Source organism: Quercus robur, chromosome 10, assembly GCF_932294415.1.
Source record: "Quercus robur chromosome 10, dhQueRobu3.1, whole genome shotgun sequence".
Taxonomy (NCBI): Eukaryota; Viridiplantae; Streptophyta; class Magnoliopsida; order Fagales; family Fagaceae; genus Quercus; species Quercus robur.
This window is the reverse complement of record NC_065543.1, coordinates 51,894,805-51,918,161: the sequence shown is the minus strand read 5'-3', so window position 1 is coordinate 51,918,161 and position 23,357 is coordinate 51,894,805. Positions and strand designations below refer to the sequence as shown.

The 23,357-nt window shown below is 35.8% G+C and overlaps 2 protein-coding genes across 2 annotated transcripts; one reads left to right on the top strand and one right to left on the bottom strand.

The window, feature by feature from the left end:
* Window positions 1-8,956: 8,956 nt before the first annotated feature.
* LOC126702579 (cycloeucalenol cycloisomerase) lies at window positions 8,957-13,247 on the bottom strand. Its single transcript, XM_050401323.1, has 8 exons — window positions 13,121-13,247; window positions 12,837-12,982; window positions 12,101-12,184; window positions 11,634-11,675; window positions 10,613-10,723; window positions 10,319-10,510; window positions 9,713-9,810; window positions 8,957-9,421 (listed from the first exon to the last, which is right to left on the bottom strand). The coding sequence occupies exons 1-8, from the start codon at window positions 13,125-13,127 to the stop codon at window positions 9,229-9,231; spliced, it is 873 nt and encodes a 290-aa protein (XP_050257280.1). The 5' UTR covers window positions 13,128-13,247; the 3' UTR covers window positions 8,957-9,228.
* Window positions 13,248-15,605: 2,358 nt separating this feature from the next.
* On the top strand, window positions 15,606-20,481 carry LOC126703448 (protein ROOT INITIATION DEFECTIVE 3-like). Its single transcript, XM_050402401.1, has 8 exons — window positions 15,606-16,273; window positions 17,297-17,410; window positions 17,794-17,927; window positions 18,044-18,188; window positions 18,290-18,492; window positions 18,941-19,062; window positions 19,716-19,948; window positions 20,119-20,481. Exons 1-8 carry the CDS (start codon window positions 16,049-16,051, stop codon window positions 20,353-20,355), a joined length of 1,413 nt encoding a protein of 470 aa, XP_050258358.1. The 5' UTR covers window positions 15,606-16,048; the 3' UTR covers window positions 20,356-20,481.
* The last annotated feature ends 2,876 nt before the right edge of the window (window positions 20,482-23,357 follow it).

Here is a 23,357-nt window from a genome sequence, read left to right as displayed (position 1 = left end):
TTTATAAAAGTCCATATATAAGACTGTTATTTGCTTGTCTTTGTTGACTTATTATCTATTTTATACTACATTTTATTAAAATATTTTTTTTTTAAGAATAAATTTTATGTACAAAATTTGTTGTAAGGCTACAACCTTATTCAAAATTTTTTTTATTGAAGGTGAATTTTGAAAAATCCACATTTGGATCACATCTTCTTCGTATATTTTCCATACTTGCAAAATTTCTAGAAAATTAAATGTCATTAATAAATTGTTTAAATTTCAAGTTTTTGTAATTTAAAATTATGAATAAAATATGAGTTTATAGATCATATAGTAAATAATATACAATTGACACAAAATTTGACATGTGTATTAAGAGCATAAAAAACATGCAATTTAACGGTTAGATTGCCAAAATATGTGGTTATATTTATTTTATTGAGTATGGTTGTATCCTTAAATTACAACCAATTTTGAAGCTAAATTTTGTCTTTCTTTTAATTGTTTCTTTCTCTTCACACACAACAATCATTATTCACTCTCCACCTTCATCCTTAAGATACGTAAATAAGGAATAAAAAATTATATGTAAAATGAGTGTTAGTGTAAATATAAACAAAAACTGTAGCAATCGCTAACCGGGTATTTTTACACAACTTTGCATTACTTGATATGGATAAATTTTAGGCTTAATTGGCTAAAATGTGTGTTTTTTTTTTTTTAATTATGCAAATGCGGATGTGAGTGCGTTAATGATTCTCCTAAGTCTTTAGGAGGCATGGGATTTCGAGATCTTCGACAGTTTAATGATGCACTCCTTGGAAAACAAGTGTGGAGACTCTTTCATGAGAGAGATACGCTGCAGTATAAAGTGTTTAAACCTAAATATTTCCCATCTAGCAACATTCTGGAAGCAGACTTCAACCAGCAAAGCTCTTTTGCGTGGAGAAGTATTTTACATGCAAGAGAGGTCATTGGCAAGGGTGCACGGTGGAGAGTAGGGGATGGGTCATCCATAAACATTTGGAATCATAGGTGGCTGGATATTACAGGAGGAGGCAAGATTGTATCTCCCAATTGTAATCCTTCTCTGTCCACAGTGAAGGATCTTTTCATCCCTAGCACTAAAGTATAGAACAAGGAGCTTATTGAGCAGAATTTCTTACCATGGGAAGCTGAGCGTATTCAAAGTATCCCGGTTAGTCACTTTCCAATGGAGGACTTGCTTATTTGGCCACTCACCACAGATGGGAATTATTCGGTTAAAAGCGCTTACCAGTTGTTATCCTCGGAAATTAGATCTGCTCTGCCTAGTTCGTCTGAAACAGAGGGTTGTAAGCACTTTTGGAATGGAATTTGGAAGTTGCAGGTACCTAACAAAGTGAAGCATTTCTTGTGGAGAGCTTCAAGGGAGTCTTTGCCCACTAAGCTAAACCTGTTTTCACGGCATGTTCTACCTAACAAGTTCTGTAGTCTCTGTAAAGAACACCCTGAAGATGCCATTCACTGCTTATGGCGTCGGACCCTATTTTTAGCTCCCTACGTTCTAAAGTTTTCAGAAGCTTTGGTGATCTTGTCGATGCCGTGTTGGCAGATACAAGTCCAAACGTTGCTGCTCTGTTTTCAATGGTTGCATGGTGTATTTGGGTTCGATGGAATAATCTAAGAGAGAAGCAGCCGGTTTGGGATGTAGGGGAAACGGTGCGATGGGCTTGGGAGCTACTGCAGGAATTCCGAGACGTTTAGGACAGGCCATCTCGGACTTTCGTTCAGCGCTTAAGACGGAAATGGACGCCGCCGGGCTTAGGAGTTTATAAGCTCAATTTCGACGGCGCCATCTTTGAAGGTTTTGCGAGTGCGGGATTGGGAGTGGTAGTGAGGGATGCAAAAGGCATGATTAAAGCTGCACTGAGCCAAATCATTCGACTTCCTAGTTTAGTGGACTTGGTCGAAGCCTTAGCTGCTCGGAGAGCTCTCCTTTTTGCCCAGGAGCTTTGTCTTGGTCACGTGGTAGTGGAGGGTGACTCATTGAAGGTCATCACAGCTATTAATAATCCGCAACAAAATAGGACACAGTGGGGCCTTGTTATTGAAGATATTAAAAAAGCCAGCTTTTGGTTCCAAACTTGTAGCTTCTATCATGTATATAGGGGAGGCAATAGTTTAGCCCACTCCCTTGCTAAAAGAGCAGTTTTATCTGCTGATACAGATGTGTGGTTAGAAGAACTACCACAAGATTTAATTGATGTATTTCAGTCTGATTTACCTCAATAAAATTGACTTACCTGTTCCTCAAAAAAAAAAAAAAAGATCTAACCCTTGTGGTATGAAAAGTATCGGTTTTAAAGTCCATTGCCTTTAGGTTACACTTTCCGTTTCAGTGAAGGAACATTTTGAGAGTTTAATTCCTTCAATAACTCTACCTTGATAAAAAATAAAAATAAATAAATAAAAATTTTCTTTTTCAAAATTTTATGGTGTAAAAATAGGATTTTTTTGTGGTATAGTTTTTTTGGGGGTTAGGGAAACACTTTAACCATGGATGAACTAACAAACCATTGCAATGGTTTATCACTCTCGGACAGAGAAGGGCCAACTTTTGATCTTGAGGATGAAATGGCCATGCCAGAATTCATCATTGCAGCCAAATTCTTCACAAGACGAGCGCTGAATATGGAAGCAATAGCTTCAACCTTTAAGCCTTTGTGGAGATCAAAAAATGGTTTCAAAGTTAAGAATATGGGTAATCACATTGTCCTTTTTATTTTTGATAGTAAACTTGAAGTTGATACTATTCTCGACAATGAGCCTTGGAGTTTTGACAAACACCTCATGGTGTTGCAACGCTATGACAAGGACACGCCAATTGAAGAATTACAGTTCAATTGCACTACTTTCTGGGTGCAAGTACATGACATTCCTGTGAGGTTCATGAACCAAAAGGTGGCGGAAGGAATTTGCAGTAACGTTGGAACGGTCATCAAGAAGTCTGAAATAGAGGGGGAGGGTGGCAGTTTCATACGAGTTCGGGTTAGGCTGGACATAACTATTCCATTAAGTCATGGAAGAAAGGTGTCAAAGGGGCAGGGGAAGGAACTATGGGTGTCGTTTAAATACGAGCGCCTACCAAACATCTGCTACTGGTGTGGCTATCTCAACCACGACGATAGGGACTGCGAAGCTTGGGTAGAGAGTGAAGGTACCCTTAAAGATGAAGACAAGCAATTTAGGCCTTGGTTGAGGGCAGCCCCAGTTAGTCGAGCACAAAAAATAGTGGTCACTGTACCAGGTTTTAACAAGAAGACGAAGGGTGCTTCTTCCATTCCTAAGAGTCCGGTACATACCAGGAAAACTCAGGTACACAGCATGGTGGTTCTGCCACATCATAAGGCATCGGCTGCTGTGGAAAAAATTCAAACAGACTCACCAACGGTGCAATCAATGGAGTCGGTTACAGAGGGACAAAATAAATGCTCACCTGATTTTCAACAGCCATATGATTATGTTGAGCCGTTGGAGAATGGAATTACTGATAAGGGAAAAAACAAAGAATTAAATGAGGCACGGAATGATAACCTTTCTTTTTTTAACCCGAGTTTAATTCCCACCCAAAAGGAAACCGATCCCATTAATTCCCCTATTAATTCGGTGTAGCAAGAGTTTTTCCTTTCCAAGCTTGCCGAGATTGATGAAGGTTTATCAAAATTAAGTGCTATGTCTGCTCCTAATTATGAGGGTACAAGGAAAGAGCATTCAAGCCACGTAATTAATGAGGAAGTCAAGGAAACAGCTAGGGTTTGTCAAGGACAAGGGTCCGAAAATCATGCACCAAACAGTGAAGAAGCAACGGGGCAGAAGGAAAAAAAACAAGTGCAGAATCAAGGAACATGGAAATGTAAGACCAACCTTGTTGTAACGCGAAACACCAAGTGTAATGCAAGCAAAGCTGAATTGGTGCTACCAACAAAGAGGAGTCATGAACAGCTCTCAAATCCCAATGGTTTACCAAGCAAAAAACGTGTGGTTTCTGTTGAGATTAACCCTTCAATACTGGCGGAGGCTGATGAACAGCTTCGCCCATCACAATGAGTCTCTTAGTTTGGAACTGTCGTGGGCTTGGGAACCCATGTACAGTGCGGGAGCTTGGAGATTACATTTGGGCACAAGATCCTGCAGTCGTGTTTTTAGCCGAGACATGCACAGATGATGCAAGGCTAGATCAAGTATTGAGTAATTTTGATTTTAGAAATAAGTGGTCAATGGAAAGTGGAAATAGAGGAGGGGGTTTGGTTTTGCTGTGGAAGGAAGAAATTAGAATCACAGTGGAAGACTCATCGAAGTACTGCATTGATGTGCTAGTTGAAAAAAACACCCCACAGGAATGGCGATTCACAAGCTTCTATGGTGAACCGGTTACAGCTAGAAGATATGAGGCTTGGGCAAAGCTTCGAACATTGAATGATAAGCCACATATCCCATGGTTGTGTGCGGGGGATTTCAACGAAATTACAAGACAAGAAGAAAAGGTGGGCGGAGCCATTCGTGCACATAGTCAAATGCAAGCCTTTCGGGATGTTATTGACGAATGCGGATTTATGGATTTGGGTTTCATTGGGCCGAATTTCACATGGAGTAAGCATTATACAGATGGGCACTCAATATGGGAGAGACTTGACCGCAGACTAGCTACTAATCAGTGGTTCATGAAGTTTCCTGGCACTCGGGTACATCATCTTCCTTGCCTTTCCTCGGATCATTGTCCCTTGCTAATCAATCCAACAGGTATTGAATTTCCTTCCTACAAGAAACCTTTTCGATTCAAAGAGATGTGGCTATCAGATAATCGTTGCGGAGAGGTAGTTGAAGCAGCTTGGAGGTCTTGTGTTACAAGGGATCCGAATAGAGGAATTCTCAAAAAAATTGACAAGTGCGGCATTGACTTAGCATGGTGGAACTATAATGTGTTTGGTAATGTCTGTAGGGAATTGAGAAGGAAGAGAGAACAGCTTATTGAGGAGGAAGCTGTGGCTGTGAGAACAGGTAGCAATATCCGAATAAAACAATTGAAGGAAGAGATTATTGTATTGTTGGATAGAGAAGCTAGAATGTGGAATCAACGCTCTCGTATTCTTTGGTTGAAAAATGGAGATGGTAACACAAAATTTTTCCATACCCGGGCATCACACCGGTTTAGGAAAAATGTAATCTTGGGAATAAATGATTCACTTAGTGATTGGAAGGTGGAGCCGAATGATATTAGGGAGGTTCTCATCAATTTTTACCAGGACCTTTTCACCTCCTCCAATCTGACCCTACATGATGCTGTCCTAGACCAAATTCCACATGTAATTTCAGAGGAGATGAATAAGGAGCTGGTGTGCAATTTTGAGAAGTGGGAAGTAGTTCAAGCTTTGAAACATATGGCACCTATGAAGGCTCCCGGTCCTGATGGGATGCCTCCTTTGTTCTTCCAACATTTCTGGCCTATGATTGAAGGGGATGTCACACACTCAGTGTTATATTGGTTGAATTTAGGTACACTTCCACACCCAGTAAATCAAACCTTTATCACTTTAATTCCAAAAAAGAAAAACCCTTCTTTTGTGTCAGAATACCGACCCATAAGTTTATGCAATGTTCTTTACAAGATATTTTCTAAAGTTCTTGCAAATAGGCTAAAAAAACTTCTCAATTCCATTATTACTGAGCACCAATTAGCTTTTGCCAAAGGGCGCCTCATTACTGATAATATCCTTATTGCCTTTGAAACATTGCACCATATGAAAAATTATAATTCTGGCACAAAGGGGTTCATGGCTTTGAAGCTTGACATGAGTAAAGCTTATAATAGGGTTGAATGGGTGTACTTGGAAATTTTGATGAGAAAAATGGGGTTTTGTGAACAATGGATAGGCCTAATCATGGTGTGTGTGAAAACAGTCACTTATTTTATATTAGTGAATGGAGAACCGAAAGGCTTGATTCATCCTTCAAGGGGTCTTAGGCAAGGGGATCCCTTATCTCCTTTCCTTTTCCTCTTGTGCACTGAGGGTCTACATGGCCTTATTAAAAACGCAGCTAGTAAAGGCGATATCAACGGGTTCAGTTTGTGTAGAAATGGACCCAAGCTAACCCATTTGTTTTTTTGCAGATGATAGCCTTCTGTTTTGTAGGGAAAACTCTAGAGAATGCAGCAAGGTGATGGACTTGTTATCTATGTACGAAGATGTCTCAGGCCAAAAAATAAACAGAGATAAAACAGCTCTTTTCTTCAGCAAATCAGTAACTGAAGCTGATAGACAGATCATAAAAGGGGTCCTTGGGGTTCGTGAGATTCAACATTATGAAAAATATTTGGGGTTGCCATCTTTGACGGAAAAGGAAAAAAGGCAAGCTTTAATTATATCAAAGAGAGAGTGTGGAGGAAATTGCAATGATGGGAAGGAAAACTCCTTTCCCAAGCTGGTAGAGAGGTTCTCATCAAAGTGGTGATCCAAGCCATTCCAACCTATGCTATGGGTTGTTTTAAATTACCGATGGGGCTGTGTAATGAAATTGAGGTGATGACAAGGAAGTTTTAGTGGGGACAAAGGGGAGGCAAAAGAAAAATTCATTGGTTAAAATGGAGTGAGACGACCAAGTCCAAAAGTGAGGGCAGCATGGGCTTTCGTGACTTAGCTCTACACAATGACTCTCTCTTGGCCAAGCAAGCGTGGCGTTTATTGCAAGATCAATCCTCTTTATTTTACAAGGTCTTTAAACCACGTTTTTTTCCTAATTGTTCTATCATGGAGGCGGAGGAATCTAGTCGTGGTTCATATGCTTGGAGGAGCATATTATATGGCCGTGATGTTATCAAACGTGGTGCTTGTTGGAGAATTGGTACAGGGCAGAAAGTTCAGATTTGGCAACACACTTGGCTGCCATCTAAACCTCCTACCCGTGCCCTATCACCTACTCTAGAGGGTTGGGAAGAGACCACAGTAGATGTCCTCATAAATGAAGAGAACCGAACCTGGAATGATGAAGTAATAGCTGGTTTATTTGCACTTGAAGAAGCTGAGCTCATAAAGAGAATTCCTCTCTCAGAACACCCAACAAAAGATAAGTTGTACTGGCCGTGGACTCAAAATGGCCAATATTCTTGCAAGTCTGGATACTAGTTTTTGAAGATGGAAGAAGAAGAGTTTAGACATGAGGTAGCACAAAATGGTGAAAAGAATCTGTGGAGAAGCATCTGGGGTTTACGGGTTCCGAACAAAGTAAAGAATTTTCTGTGGCGTGTCTGTCATGATGCCATTCCCACAAAATCAAACCTGAAGTGGAGACACATGCAAATTGACTCACTGTGTGAACGGTGCTGGAAGGAGGAAGAAACTACTTTACATGCGCTGTGGTCATGCAGCGAACTCAGCTTGATATGGTCTCTTTCTCAATGGAGTTCAAGGCAAATTTCAGGCGTGACAAATTTCAAGGAGCTGCTGTCATGGATCCTCAACAATCAAAGCAACCCAGAGCTATTTGGGATGATAACTTGGGGGATTTGGAATCAGCGAAATCAAGTTCGCAACCACCAACCTTGCTGCACTTCAGACCAGCTTGTACCGCAGGCAAAAGGAAGGCTAGATGAATTTTTGGCCGTGTTACCACCCGTACCTACAGCAGAACCGAAACCACAGGCAGTATGGAAGCCTCCAAATGGAAGGATGGTCAAAATAAACTTTGACGGAGCAATATTCAAGACTGAAAACAGAAGCGGGATCGGTGTTGTAGTACGAGATCACATAGGTGTTGTCCTAGCATCCATGGCTCAGAGCTTCTCCCCAGCACTCACACCAGTGGAAATTGAAGCTGTTGCTGCAACACGGGCATTGGAATTTGGACTGGAAACAGGTTTGGTTGAAGCTATATTGGAAGGAGATTTCGAGCTGATTATGAATTCTTTGAAGTTAGGAGGTGGTACAATAGCTTCGGTGCAACCGCTTGTCCAGAATGCTATTATTTTTTCAAATTCTTACACAAAATTGCTATACTCTCACTGTAGAAGAGACGGCAATAAGTTGGCACATAGTCTAGCTAGATATTCGATTAATGTTTCTGACTATGTTGTATGGATGGAGGAAGTTCCTCAGTCTTTATTTTCTGTAGCTCAAAATGATTTGACCACTTTGGAAAATCAAGTTCAATAAAATCCCTACGTTCATTCTCAAAAAAAAAAAAAAAAAAAAAAAAACTAAATTGTTAATCTAATAATAGGCCTTATGGCTAACATGATTCTTTTTTTGGGGTTTGGCTCCTGGCTGAGTCAATAACAAGATAAAAATAGGGCATTGGTTAAGGGGCAGAATAAAGAAGACATCAATTATTTGTTACCCAAAATACTTTTATTGTAATTCAATTCAATCAAACTAAAGATTGAGAAGACATTTGTCTGAATCTAAAATTTGATGTTCTTTGAGCTATTATTGATTGTTGTTTTTGTTTAGTCTCATTGAAGATAATTGATTTGGTTCAGATTTACTTTTCTAAAATTAGTCTGAATCTAAAATTAGTGTTTTACTTTTCTTTTCTTATTGTGGATTTTCACTGAAATTTTGTGCCTTCTGCTGGATTTTTGAATCATTAGGTTTGGAATTCATTTCTTTTGCAATTTAGTTTTCTTGCAATCCTATCTGGAACTTTATAGGACTGTTTTAAAAAAATTGAGTATCATTCCTATTGTATTAATATAAAAATAAAATTGATAATATCAATAATGTGTTTGTGTATATAGCATGCATGACTTTTCATAATTCTATACTAATATTTAGATTAAATATTTGAAAGAATAAATTAAAAAAAAAATTTATTTTAGTAAATTTAAATATTTGCTTCCTTTGATAGTCATTAAAACCTTCTGTATTTTTTCTATTATCCATCTTCATGTATTCAGTCAGTGACCAAATCAGAAACTCAAACCAACAAAGAATAATAATATCAAAGAGAAAATGAGACAAATTTAATTTTAGTTTGAAGTTGAACAGTAGAGAAGATCCTCATCATTTTAGTGTCAAATCTAAATAGACTGAGCTGAAATAAATCACAACAATAGTGAACTTGATTGTTTACTGCTTGCCCAAACAATTTTTTTACATATCCTAAAAATGTAAAAAAGCAACAATGATCTAGTTGGTACAAAAAACATTACAGCATCAGCAAGATGACAGGAAGTTAACCCATGTCCCTGTTCTGCAAATTCATCAGTCATGTTTCAATGGCATGTCCTGGAAACCATGGCAGTCCTGGTTGAAGACATTGTTTTGAATCTGAAACAGGAACAATAGGTCCTAGAAAGAGGCGCCACAAATCAAGTATTATTGTAACTAGCATAGCAGCACCCAGAGCATCAACCGCCACTCTCGGTAGGTCCCATGGTTTGCTAGGTTTCTCATCAATTCTGCACATGTAGTTGAATTGGCATCAGGGAAACTAATGTATATACAAGAGAACAATAAATACATTTAAAAACCCTATGGGTATTCTTTAACCTAAGATAGAGGAAAATTTATAGAGTTTGCACTCTTACATGTGAACACAATGAACAAATGCTTATTTCTGACAATTTAATCGGTTAATACAACTATACTTTATTTTTATAAGTAAAGCATTGCATTAGTTAACACTTAATACAGCGATACAAGTGCAAAAGAGAAGGAAATCACCAGTAATTGTAAATTAGAATTCTTACCTCAGAAACATAGGGAAGCTTACAATGAAGTAGATGGCATAAAACAAGGAGCCAATTTTGTACATGGATGCTCGGTCCACAAATTGATAATAAGGGAACTGCACATATTCAACATGAAACATCATTACCGTTTTATAAAAATAAAAAAACAAAAAAATACAGAAGCATCATTACCACAACTTTATATCATACATTCGTGGCCTATTTCAAAAGGGAAAAGAAATGAAGTGCATCACAACAAAAAACTGTGCCTATTTCACAACAACAACAACCAAATCTTAGTCCTAAATTTGTTTGGGGTCAATTATGGATCCTTAACAAATTAGTCAAGGTCAGCCACATGTATTCTACAATAAATGTTGTCAAATTTTCAAAACTTCAAATTTTTTTGAGTCTCATCATGTTGAAATAATTGTTGTCAATTTTTCTAGAAAAGGACAAAGGGACACTTATTTATACGCTCACCCTAGAGATTCAGACTTTCATAATAGTAATGAAAAGAGTAATAAAAATATTCAGAGTTTAAGCAACATATTGAGAGTTTAAGTAAGCTTAGACAAAAGAAATTGATAATAACAATGGAACAAAAACCTTGTTATCACATACATTAGAAATAGCCAAAGTCTCAAGGTATGCTATGAAATAAGAAAGAGCCAAAATCCATGCAGCCTCAAAAATCCACTGAATTTTCTCTGGCAAGTCGGCAATAGAATGCCGGAGTCTGCGAAGTGTCATGTTTGATGTAACATGATAAAATAAAAAGCAAGCGTGTGTGAGAAGGAAAGTTGTGTGTGGTACCTGCAAGGAAACAAATTATCTGATTAGAAATGATAGCATGTAGTCTAACTATTAAGTATTTCTTGTTTCTAACTATTGAATGTTTCTTGTTTCAATGCTTACATTGTTCATCTTCCATGACGGAAAAGTATAAGAAGCTCCCAAAACTGTGAAGAAATAGTGGGTCCAAAAGTAATTCCCTACATAGCTAAAGAGTATAATCCATAAACTGGCCTGCAACAAAAATAAGTTTTTCTTTCAGGTCAAGAATAAATACCCACAAAAAATTAGTTTAACATATTGAGAGGTAGATATGCAAGGCCACTGGATTGACATTATAATTAGGTAGAGGGAGATAAGGGCCTATTCAAATGTCAAAGAAGTGTTGTATAGACCACCAAAAAGAAAAGTTAATCGCAGACTTTGCTAGTAATAAGAAAATGAAAAAAAGACAGCAAAGATGATTAAAAAGCAGGACAATTGTTATAAGTTCATCTCACAAGAACAACATTTGGAGATTACATTGCTTATGCAGCTCTTCAAATTTCAAATGACAGTTTCTGTAGCTCTGTGTGAAGTAAAAAATACATTGGCAATATTACCCCTGCATTGCTTTATTTTTCATTAATTAGAACTTATGGCTCAAACACTACAGTAATCCATAAAAATAAAGTTATTCAACATTCATGTTCTAAGAGATTGACTAACACTCCATGGGTACAGTAAAGATGGTAAGGGCCTGTGCAACAAACAATTTTATATTAGAAACATCTTGAGGACTTGGTGTTTTTAGGTTAAACAAAATCATAATCAAAAGTAGGTCTGGCCCAAGCAGCCACATAAAGAACTTTCAGCTTTATGTAAGGACACGATTCTTATCAGCAAAGCCATAAGCCAAATATTCAGAATGAATGCTAAGCATGAATTTAAATATTACATATTTCTATCAATGCAATACAAGGTTAGGAATACACAAAAAAGACTATAAAAGTTAGGTCCATCGCAACTAACCGTAAATTCTGCATAAAAATGGTGAAAACAAAGCACACATCATCCAGAAGATCCATGACCCCGAAACAATTTTCATTGTTCTATAACCTTTCATAATTATTATAAGTAAAGTGTTACACCAAAAAACACTTGCCTTGACCCAATAACGATCCTTCAAAGGCAAAAAGCTATCAGCCTGCAAAAAAAAAATCCCAAAAAGAAAAATAATTAGCTCATAAACCATGTTTTGAGCAACTAATAACTCTCCCCAACTGCACTTTAAAAAAATAGCCATCAGTTCCCAATTCACATGGATTACAAAAGGCTCAGGTAATATAGTCAATTAAAGTTCATAACATTTTTTGGAAATGAAAGCTTACAATATAGTTTGGATACACCCATCATGGTCCATGCTAACTCAACAATTTTATTTAAAATGCCATTTCAAGAACAAAGCTGAATACTCTAATCTATACAAAACAAATATAATACATGGACAATGTAGTATATACATGCTAATAGACATGACACAAATCACAATGATATGCAGCCCAACAATCTTCATGGACTTCTCCATTAATAGAAAAAGTAAAAAATGATTGAAAAAGTTAAAGAATTTACCTTCCCAACAAAGAGCATTGGTATCAAGAAAGAAGGAACCGCTGAAACCAATCCCAAAAGTAGGTACTCCAATTCTGTAAAGCTCTGTCAATTACCAAAATTAACTTTTTACACAAAGCATAACAGACAGTTTGTTAAAGAAAGAGAAAGAGAAAGAGAAGTCATTTTATATTTTAAGATTAAAAACACATTACTACCATTCTCTCTCTTTTTTTTTTTGGATAGACATTACTACCATTCTCACGCATATGTAAAATGCAATTAAGGTAACCATTTTTTTAACTAAAAAACAAAAGGTATAGTACAATTTTTGTCACTAAAATTTGTTCCAAATTTAATTTTTGTCCACTCAATTTCGTGCTTAGATCCATAGTAGACAAAGTTCTGATGTAGCACCTTTTTCTTTTTTGCTTACAAAAAAATTCAGGGACAAAATTGCAGATCTTATGGATAGTAAGAACTATATTCCAGCTATGTAAAAAAGAAAAAGTCTTTAATAAAAAAAAAAAAAAAAAAGTCAAACGATATTAATGGATGAAGTTAAATTGTTCAGCTACATTGATGATTGAACATCTACAAGTGACAAAATTGTAAAAATACAACTACGCTTTTTCTTTGACTATTGTTTTTGTTGTTTTCTTGCCGTGTTTCCTACTTTTCGCAGTAACCAAACAGCAAAGCTAAAAATTAGTGGAAAAAAAAAAAAAAAACAAAACAAAAAATAAATAGTCAAAACCTCGTAGAGTTTGTATGGAACGACAATGCCTAAACACAGAATGAGCCAGAAAGGAGTGTAGAAGAGGAAGAAGAGCTCGCCCCATCTCTTGCTCGGGTCAGTAGCCAGCCACAAATTCTGACCCGTACCCGTACCCGGTTTCACACCTGAGACCATTTTTTTCAAATCAAAATTGGATTTTGAAAGAGACCCATTTCAGAACTTTACATTTTAACATACCTTGATTACGAAAATTTCAGAGCTAGAAGGAGAAGAAGTAGGAGAAGAGTGATTGAGAAAATTACCGCCCATATTTTCTGTTCGGGTAATCGGGTCTGGATTCAGATCTTTTTGAGGAGTTATGTGATAAGAGAGTGTAAAAGTGAAGTGTTGACGAACTAGCTTTCAGCGTTAGGCTGTTTTATTAGTTATTAGAACCTGACAGTGACGGTGGCGGAGATATCTGATTAGTCCTGCAAATCAACGGTCCAGATTTGTTACTCTCTCTTTCTATATTGATTTTATTTTTAATAAAAAAAAATGGTTGTAGATATCCTCAAAAATAAACGTAATAGATTGAAATCTACGTCAAAAATTTATTGGCATCTTAATTATAGTAAAGAGTTATTATTAGAAGTGGATATCATATGTTGAAACTCTCTAAATATATATATATATATATATTTAAAAGAATAATTTAATACATCATGCTTTCATATATATTTTGCCACAACTAACCTAAGTGGTTTATTGTAATTGGTAGTTTGTACTCTTATATAAAATCATAATTTTTTTTCCTCTATTTATCAGAGTCTATCATATAAAAAGTTAAAACATAACAGTTGTTACAAAGTATCTATATAAAAGTGTGTAGTATTAAAATTGTTATTATTTTAGGTTAGCACTTGTTAAAGTAAATTTTTTTTAAGGAATAATTTAGTACCACGTATTTTCACACATATTTAGCCACAGTTATCTTATGTGACAGATTGTAATTAGTTGTCTATTACTATCAAATGACTCATCTTGCTATTTAATTAAGAAAAATTGGTTTTTAATTATATATTTTTATACAAGAGTTAATTAAATTATGATCAAATACCAAGAAAAATATGCACAATCATGATAAATTTGGCATACATTTAAACATTTATTACTTCTTACTATGTATTTTTGGACAATTATTAACAATATATTTTACTTAGTTTCATGGTTCGTGTCATACATATAGCGTTCATAAACCTCATTTATAACGGCTGAACCATTTGTAATCATGACAAGATTATATTGCATCAATCCACTTATAACTATTTCACTAACTTTAACTTGTTTGGATTTTTTTTTTTTTTTTAATCTAAGATAGAAATCAATCAAATTATATTATAGTCTAATCTAAGTGTATATATGTATCTTATAAAAAAAAAAGTATATATATATATATATATATATATATATGTGTATGTATGTATGAAATTCTTTCTTGAATACTTAAATTCTAACCCTTCTCCTCCACCCCACAAAAACTTGTACAATAACTATCATACCAAATATACATGACACTATGGTAATGTATTTATTTAATTACATACAAAATTTAAAGTTCTTTTTTTTTTTTTTCGAGTACAACTTAGTTTTTAAGCAAAACACCAATAAAAATAAGCTCACCCAACACAAAAAGGGAGGGATGTCATGTTAGGGTTGCAATAAGAGTACGTAATAAACACAATGCATCATATCCATTAAGTCGCCTATCAATATTGTCACCATTTTTTCTTAAAATTAATAAGATTTTTTTTTTTATTGGAAACTTATTAGTTATTACAAATTAAAGATGAGGACCTTATCATCAATAGAGGTCACCTTGAGGCTAGAGCAATAGCGTTAGCAAATACTCTTCCTACATGCTTAACCCAACCCAAAAATTAGGGTGCGTTTGTTTCGCCTGAAACCGGTTTCAGGAAATTATTTTACACCCCTATGGGTGTTTGGTACCTACGGAAAATACGGTCAACGGAAAATATGGTGCACGGTCAACAGAAAATAACCCCCTAAAGAGTGTAAAATCGTTTACACTCTTATTTTACCTTCAATGAGTTTCCGGAAAACACACCCGAAGATAGAGAGAGAGTGAGAGCACACTCCACCTGAAGTGATTCCCAAACATATCCTTGCTGGTTAAATCGCCGTCCTCGTCCCCTCCACGCGGACTCACACACCCGAAGACAGAGAGAGAGCTAGAAGGGAAAGTGAAGAAGACAACCCAACCTTCGCCGATCTGATCGTGCCACAGGTTCATGCCTTAGCCTCACCGGACCATTATCGTCTTCGCCAAAGATCTACACCGCCAATCAAGGAAGCTTTCTCTTCTCTCTTCCTCTCTCTTTCCCTCTGACCAACCAAAGCCGAGAAGCTATCAAACCCACCCACGATCTCTGATCTACAACCCAATCTCGTCGTCGTTGCCTCCTTTAGACCCACCTGCCGATCTCGCCGCTGTTAGACCCACTTGCTGATCTCGCCGCTGTCAGACCTACCCGCCCATCTCGCCTTCTTCAAACCCACTCACTGATCTATCTCTCCCTCTCCCTCTCCCTCTCTCACGATCGGCCCTAATTTGAGAAAGACTGATTTTTTTTTTGTTATGTTTTATTGTTGATTTAGTTTATATATTCAGATTTTCTATTATAATATTTGTTTGGAAGCTGAAAAAATATGAGAAAATATGTTTTCTAGAGAATTTTCAGATACATAACCAAACACCTTAAAATATTTTCCAAAATATTTTTTGTAATGGGACCAAACACCTGAAATCACTTTCATTTCCGAAAAATATTTTCACTTAAAAATATTTTACACCTTGAAATCATTTTACATTGAACCAAACGCAGCCTTAGTTCCTAAATCCACCAGGCCTGAAGTGGCGTGCCCCCATTGGCATAGTTTACATTTACATGTCAGTATTTGCATGTAGAACACTTGCATAAGAGCCAGCTCTGACCCATCTCTCACTTCCCATGTGTTTGAAGAGAGCAAAAAGTACAAAATTCTTCAACTACTTTTGTCTCTTTCACAAGTCTGCATGCCATGCGTCGCACAAACCATGCACGTCCCCAGATTAACAAAACAAACTCCTTGCATGCAAAGGTTCACAATTCCTATATATCATTCTTCATATATAGTAGTCGTTTTTAGTCTTAATTCAGTCATACTGATACGCACACACACAAGCTGAGATGGATAAGGATAAGGAGGCTTTGGTGGTTTGCAGTGACAAGAGCATGGGAATAGGCATAACAATATGGGATATGGACACCGGGGATCATCTTCTTCACATACCAACTTGTGCTTCACCTTCTCATGGGCTTGTGTGCTTGAGAAAGCAGTTCCTTGTAGCTTCTCAGATTCACAAACATGGGTCTGTTGGTGGGGGAGCTATCTTCACATGGGCATTGAATAAGGTAAATGCTGATCAGCTCAATCTCCAAATGAATTTAATCAAATGGGTTTCCATTTTTTCTTTTTTTAGAATGTGAAAATTGTGTCTTTCATTACTGTCCTATGGGATAATTGGAAATAGGAATTAATCTATGCACAAGGTTCCTTCTTCTGCAATTGATGTATTAGGATTGTGTAGATTAATTGTCAGGGTAATTGGAAATAGGAATTAGTCTCTAAAAATTGTGCACAAGGTTCCTGTGTATGTGGTTCTGGAGAGAATTGGTGTATTATGATTTATGTTTGTGTGTGTATATTACTATATTTAGGCATAGCTATATGCTTCCCAATATGTTTGAATTTTTTGTATTTCCCAAAAATTGTCTTCTTATTTCAGTCATTGAACGATTGATTATAGCTGTACAATTTAAACATCCTTTGATAAATCGGGCGTCGTTAATATTGGACCACCATTGATCATTTGGGTAATGCAAAGGCTTGCTTGCTTGATATTCCAAATATGTAACTAAGTTTGTTCTTCACTGTATGTCTTTTATCTGTTAAAAATGCTTCTCTCAAATTTTAATATTCACTTATTCTGACTATGCATTATGTAGGGTAGTTTTGGATGTCTGTTCATGTATATGTACTAGTCTTATATGATGCATATGGTTACTGAAAAAATGCATAAAGGAGATTAACATAAAAGAAAATCTAATTATTCTAATATAATAAAATGGATTAGGTGATTTATAGAATTCACTTATTGCTAGAAAATTTTTTGTTGCATCAGGTCAAACCATCATTACTAAGTTGCAATTTGCTAGATATTCATCTGACAGTTTGAAGCTTTTCATTGAAGTTCTGGCTGGATTTCACTTGTATTGCACAATTCCCCATATTTGTAACCCCAATCTTAAACTTCAAAAATGAGAGACTAAAGTATAATTAAGTGAAGCTTCTTGCATATTTTTCCTTTAAAACTCTGTTTTACAATAGAAAGCTTTGCTTGGTTAATTAGTTTACTTAAATTTCCTAATCTTCAGCCTCAGTCACCTCTTCGGAGTTACCCAGTGGAGGCCATTGGGTCACTTTCTAGCACAAAGGATGGCCTATATCTTGCAGGTGGGGCGCTTTCTGGAAATGCTTATCTTTGGGAGGTTAGTAAGAACTCTATCAAGTTGCCTTGTTCAATTGGTCTTTGTAAAAAAAAAGAAATTTCTTTCCTGTTAATGAGAAGTCAAAAAAGCCAATTTCATATGGTAAATTTCTTTCCATAAGTCTAGAGATCCAAAAATTTTCACAACTTTTGATGTGGCCTATTTTGATTGGTGCATACTAAAAACGGTGTCAATGTTCAGCCTTGTGTCCATAGCATTGCTCAATTTCTTTACATTAATTCTAAGTTCAGCAACTATATAGTATCCATTTGTCTTCATTTTTGTCAATCTTTGGGGCAATGGCTGTTTCAATTCTAATGTGGGATAAGATGTATAAAACACTGTCCCTCCTTAGATTCTGATGTGGTTAAGGTAATCCTCAGATTGCCAATGGAAGATTGCTCAAGACTTGGCATGCTCATCACAAATCTTTAAATTGCTTGCTGTTTTCCAATGATGATTCTCTTCTCATTTCCGGGTCAGATGATGGTATGATCTGTGTTTGGTCTGTAATTAGGTAATGCTGAATTCTTTTTCTATTGTTACTTAATTTCTGTAGACAAAACAAAATAAAAAGGACAAAAGATTTGAAGCCTTTGCAATAATGAATTACTCTAATTAATTTGATTGAAGTTTGCTAGACACGGAGGATTCTGGAAGCTTGCATTCTTTGTTACACTATTCATCAGAGCATAAATCTTGTATTACTGGCCTATTGACCACATCAGGAAGCTCAATTTCAGTTTTAGTATCAAGCTCCCTCGATGGCACCTGCAAGGTGACCAAACTATGTGCATCATGGTTCTGACTCTTAGTATCTATATCTTTCAACACTGAATTTTCTTCTTACTATAGCTGACTAAATTTCGTATCTCGTAGGTTTGGGATTTTGTCTCAGGAAGGCTTATACAAACTCAAGTGTATCCACTAGCAATAACTGCAATTGCTCTTCACCCAGAAGAGCAATTCTTATTCTGTGGAAGTGTAGATGGAAGAATTTTTGTCAACAAGCTTGATGTTGGACTGTTGGAGGAACAATTCCTTGTTGCAGAAGCCCAACCAGTTGTGCTAAATGGACACAAGTAATGTATGGTGCTTGAATTTTCCACTTACTAAATGGAGATTAAATCTCCTTCTGTCAAAGGAATAAATAGTTGAAAAACCTAGTGATTTTGAATCTCATTTACATGAAATAGTTTGATTCCTAATTAGTACAATGACTTTGGAAATGTCAACCAGCTTTTTGTGTTGATTTGACATTAACTATGGAGACTGAATTGGTGACAAACTGGCTCCTGCTAGCTTTACTTAAACTGGTTCTTTGGCTTTTGGAACCCATGTTTGGAAACTTCAGTTCACATGTAGTTTGAAGATAAACACACACCTGCACAAAGATGCTATAAGTCTATAACCAATGAGTGTTAAATTGTGATCCTCTACTATACTCATTTTGCTTGGCCATTTGTCTAGATATTTAATTCATATAAACTCATGTAGTAATATAATCAGTTTACGTTCCCATTCACACAGTGGAGCCATGACTGCATTGACCTTCAGTGAATCGGGTCTGATATCTGCATCTGAGGACTGCACCATTTGCATGTGGGATGTAGTCAACCAGGTGATTATCCGAAGATTCAATCATGGAAAAGGTAAGCATAACCTTCAACGTCTGTTTTGTCTTTTATTATCCTTTACTCAGGAGGGAGTTTGCTATTCACTTGGATCTGTAAAATTATATGTTGTTGAAGAATTATCCATCCATTTGGCCTATGTGGTATTTGGTTGCTGATGAATTGGAGTAATGGGAAAATCCTGAAATACCAATTTTCAATTAATTAGCAGAAAAAAATTATTTGAACGGGAAATGTATGCTTTTATTTTTCACATGCATTAGCTAGAGTAGTAGAATCAAACATGTTATGCATGATGGGAAATCCAAACATAGAAAAAAAAATTGTCCTCTGATTTTCTTAGTAAACAAATACTTATTAATTTTTTTTTTTTTTTGATAACCTTATTAAAAAAACTCTTAGCAACCAAGTAGTTTCCTCACCCCTTTGCCTCATCATCTAAGAGGTGCATTTTTGTCTTACATGTGAGAGACGGTTACATGCACATGTCTATACATATATCACATATGCCCACATTTGTATAGATACGTTCTACAAATACTTTAATGTGAATAGTTAGAACAAGGAAATAATTTTATGTACGAATATGTATATTCTTATGTCATACATATCTTCTAACAAATAACCACTGATCTTGCATGGCTAAGATTGTTGTTTTCATCAATAAGCAGGGGCAGTAACTAATATGACAGTGATTCCGCAGTCCTCACTGCTTTCTATATCAAAAAATCATAGAGTTTCAAACCAGTTCCATGTTTCATTACTTGAAAAGTTTCCTCAGCCAGCCAACTCATTCAAGGGAACACTCAATCTCTTTTCCTTAGGTCATTCCTCTGAAGAAAAGCAGACTTCCCTTGACTTCCAAAGCACTGATTCATTGCAGCAGCATATATCTGATTTGGAGGTCTTTCCCATTCTGTTAAAGCAAATGTTGACAAATGCACAGACAATTAAGTGTAACATAGAAAAGTGATATACCATTAAATTACCAAATAGAACTAAGTTTAGCACATTACATGTGAAGTAGACTAATTTTTGACAATGCACTCATTCTGTGTCTTGGAATTGGGGCAGAAAAAACGAACACCAGCAGCTGTGCAAGTGAAGGTGGAAACTTGTATAGAGAATCGGATGTGGGCCACAAGAATGACAAAGCATGTCATGGAGATGAATAAGCATTTGCAATCACGTTTGCTTGACTTGATGGAGTGCAGATTGTTTTGGTCTACTCAAATTGACTCACCCACATGTAAAAAGAGAAAGATGCTCAAGGCTGAGAGTTCAATTCTGGAGGGGGAGGAGGAACCATAGCCCTCAAGTTGAATTGTCATGGTTTGCAATAGGTGAATTCTGTTTCAGTATTTCATTCTATTGTATTTTTCTCTGTTAGTGTATGAAGAACAATAAGACCACACCTATAAAGGTTGTTATGATGGTTTGGCCTACCTCTCTTATCTTTATAACCATTTCTATTCTTGTTTTAATATTACTTTATCTTCCTATTCTTCTATTATTTTTCAGTTTTTGGTGTAAATATACTATTAGTCCTATTATCGATAATTAAGACAAACATAAAGCTGCTTGAAAGAGACCTTAGGGAAGATGGAGGATAAGGTCTGCATGAAGGTCAAATAGAAACTGAAAGAACAGGATTGTTAAAGTAATTCCATTGCAAAAATTGCCACCATAGGAGATTAATGAGCTTTGCAATATGCAGGACATCTATTGTGAAGCCTGCTGAATAAAGCATTACTTGGATGCTTATAAGGCAAGTTGTGAAGCCTTAGGAAATCAAGATCCTTGCTTGAGTTAATAAAATCATGCATGAGTACGGTTTTGGACAGGACATTATTTGACTTGCAACTGCAATTGCACTGCTCAAAGGCCGAGAGATTACAGAAAATGATTCTTACATTACCTAAGAAAATTCCTTGGGGAATCAGTATCCACTATTTCTTGCATCTTCTTGAATTGAGCTTCAGCCTGCAGAAGTAAACTGCTTGCTCAGGTTCATATCTGAAAGTGGAAAAAATTAACATGTTGCAGTGCAAGTCTAGCTAATGCTTCATAAGTCAAGAGATATATAAAAAGACAAAAGTAAAAATATTTCATTTTTAAGTAATTTGCTTCATTATTTGGGACAGGAAACTTGGTCACTATCAGTTTTTCATCAACTAGCTCACAAGATAATTTAGGTAAATGTATTGCAGCTCTTCAAGAAATATTATGATCAACATGATTTTCTTACTAACTGCTTTTTTGTTATACAGATCTTTTGACAAGTAGTTAGACTTTCAGACCATAATCTTGGATTCACTAAACTTATTTTCATAAAATTATTCTAAAAATATTGTTTGCCTAAGATATTACCTAGGAATGTGGTACATAACTGCATTGGATTTCATTACTACAACATCTATTATATCATCCTTAATACTATACCCACCTCGATAAATATCTTTTGTAACATCTACTGAATATCTGTTACCAATGGCTTCTGTTGAAGCAACTTTTCCTTTAGTAATATGTCTCATAATTTTAAATTATTTTCTTTTAGATTTGAGACTACTATATAGGTGGTGTCAGATTTTGAACTAAGTAATCCTTTGTCTATTGAATTTTGAAGTAATAAGAATTCAGAATGGTCTGTGTTTAACTGTTTATCAATTATCTTTGCTCAAAAAGTCTATTCCATATTCATCAAACTCAACAACCATGATACAAAACAATTATGGGTTTCTGTAAAATACCTTTTGAATAAAGAGATGTGATATGTGACAGCCAAGTTTTCACTAAGGAGAGTTTGCACCATCTCTATTTGTAATGTCAAAATTTTTTGTGACAGTGGAATTCTAGCATGGTAGAGAAAATCTAATGCAATTCTGTTTTCCCTTTCAGTATACTATTTAAGAGTGGCCTGCAATTCCTGTATTTATGCAGTACTATTTAAGAATATCACCTTGATTTACTAATTTGCTTTCAAGCTCTGAACTAGTGGAGTACAGCTAATCTGATACTCAACATCAATAAAAACAAATCAATTAATGCAAATAATATGTCACAAGTTCAAAAAAGTCATATGAATAAGTTAAATTTTTATCAGGTTAACTTGTTTTAATTCGTACGGAGTACCACATCAGCTATACTCCAAGAATATCTAATAATTTTCCAAAAGAAGCTAGAACAAAAAAGGGAATCAAAGTAAATAATTGGTCAATGCTATTTATCACTTTTAGCTGTGCATTGAAATGGATGTATGCTGCAACAAATTCATGAAGGGTACAGATTTTTATTTATATTTTTGTCTTTTTCTGAAATCAGGAAAAGTGCAATGATATTCATGCAAGTGACATGACAGGCTCCAACTAGAAAGCATTTAGATTTTCTTCTCTTTTTCTTGATCACATATGGGTGGTTATACAGTCCAAGATTAGTTTTTTCCAACACAAAATCCATGTCCTTCTCTGCCTCTGGACTGAACCTAAAAAACCATCGAGAGGACAAGGGGTAAGACCATTTTTCTTATACACCATCAAATCAAAGATACGGGGGAATAAAAAAGAGACCTTCATTCCCATAGGCCATTGTCCAATGAAAGAGTCCTCTTTGATCAAGTCCCACATTGGTTAGGACTTCGGAGAAATGAAAATATTCGCTTATGAGTGCCTAAGCTACCTGGAACTTAGCTTTTCTTGTTTTTGAAGTTGGTCTACAAACTGCAACTAATGGCCCATTAACTTTACCAAGGAGGCACATTTAGGGGACTTTTTGAAGCAAGTTTGTTGCTATCTCAGCTGCCAAAAGTGATAGTATTGAACCACAATACAAGAATAAGTTGTAAAATGCAAGGTGGAGAATCTGTGGGCAGCAAATTGTGGTTTTCTCAGAAACAGAATAAAAAACAAATGCTATATAGCTTTGAAACTACGCATTTTCTATAGTTTGTAAAATCAGTCATATTGATATAGTATCTCTATAGTTGGTTAAGAAAAAAACGAGAAATAAATCTACCACAGGTTATAGAATGATCAATAAGATAAATTTTTGACATAAACCAACCTAGAGATGCCATTGTCCCACCTTCTTATACGACTGATTTTACAAACAATAGAAAATACTTTATATATATGATACATAAAGTTCGAAGGTATATAGCATTGTTGTTTGTTTTGTTTCTGAGGAAACCACAATATGCTGCAAGTTGGAGAAACAATGGGCAGCCTATTGTTGTTATCCCAGGAACATAATAGAAAGCTATGCTTTATGCATGTTTAAAATAAGTATTTTTTATAGTTTGTAATATCAGTCAAAGA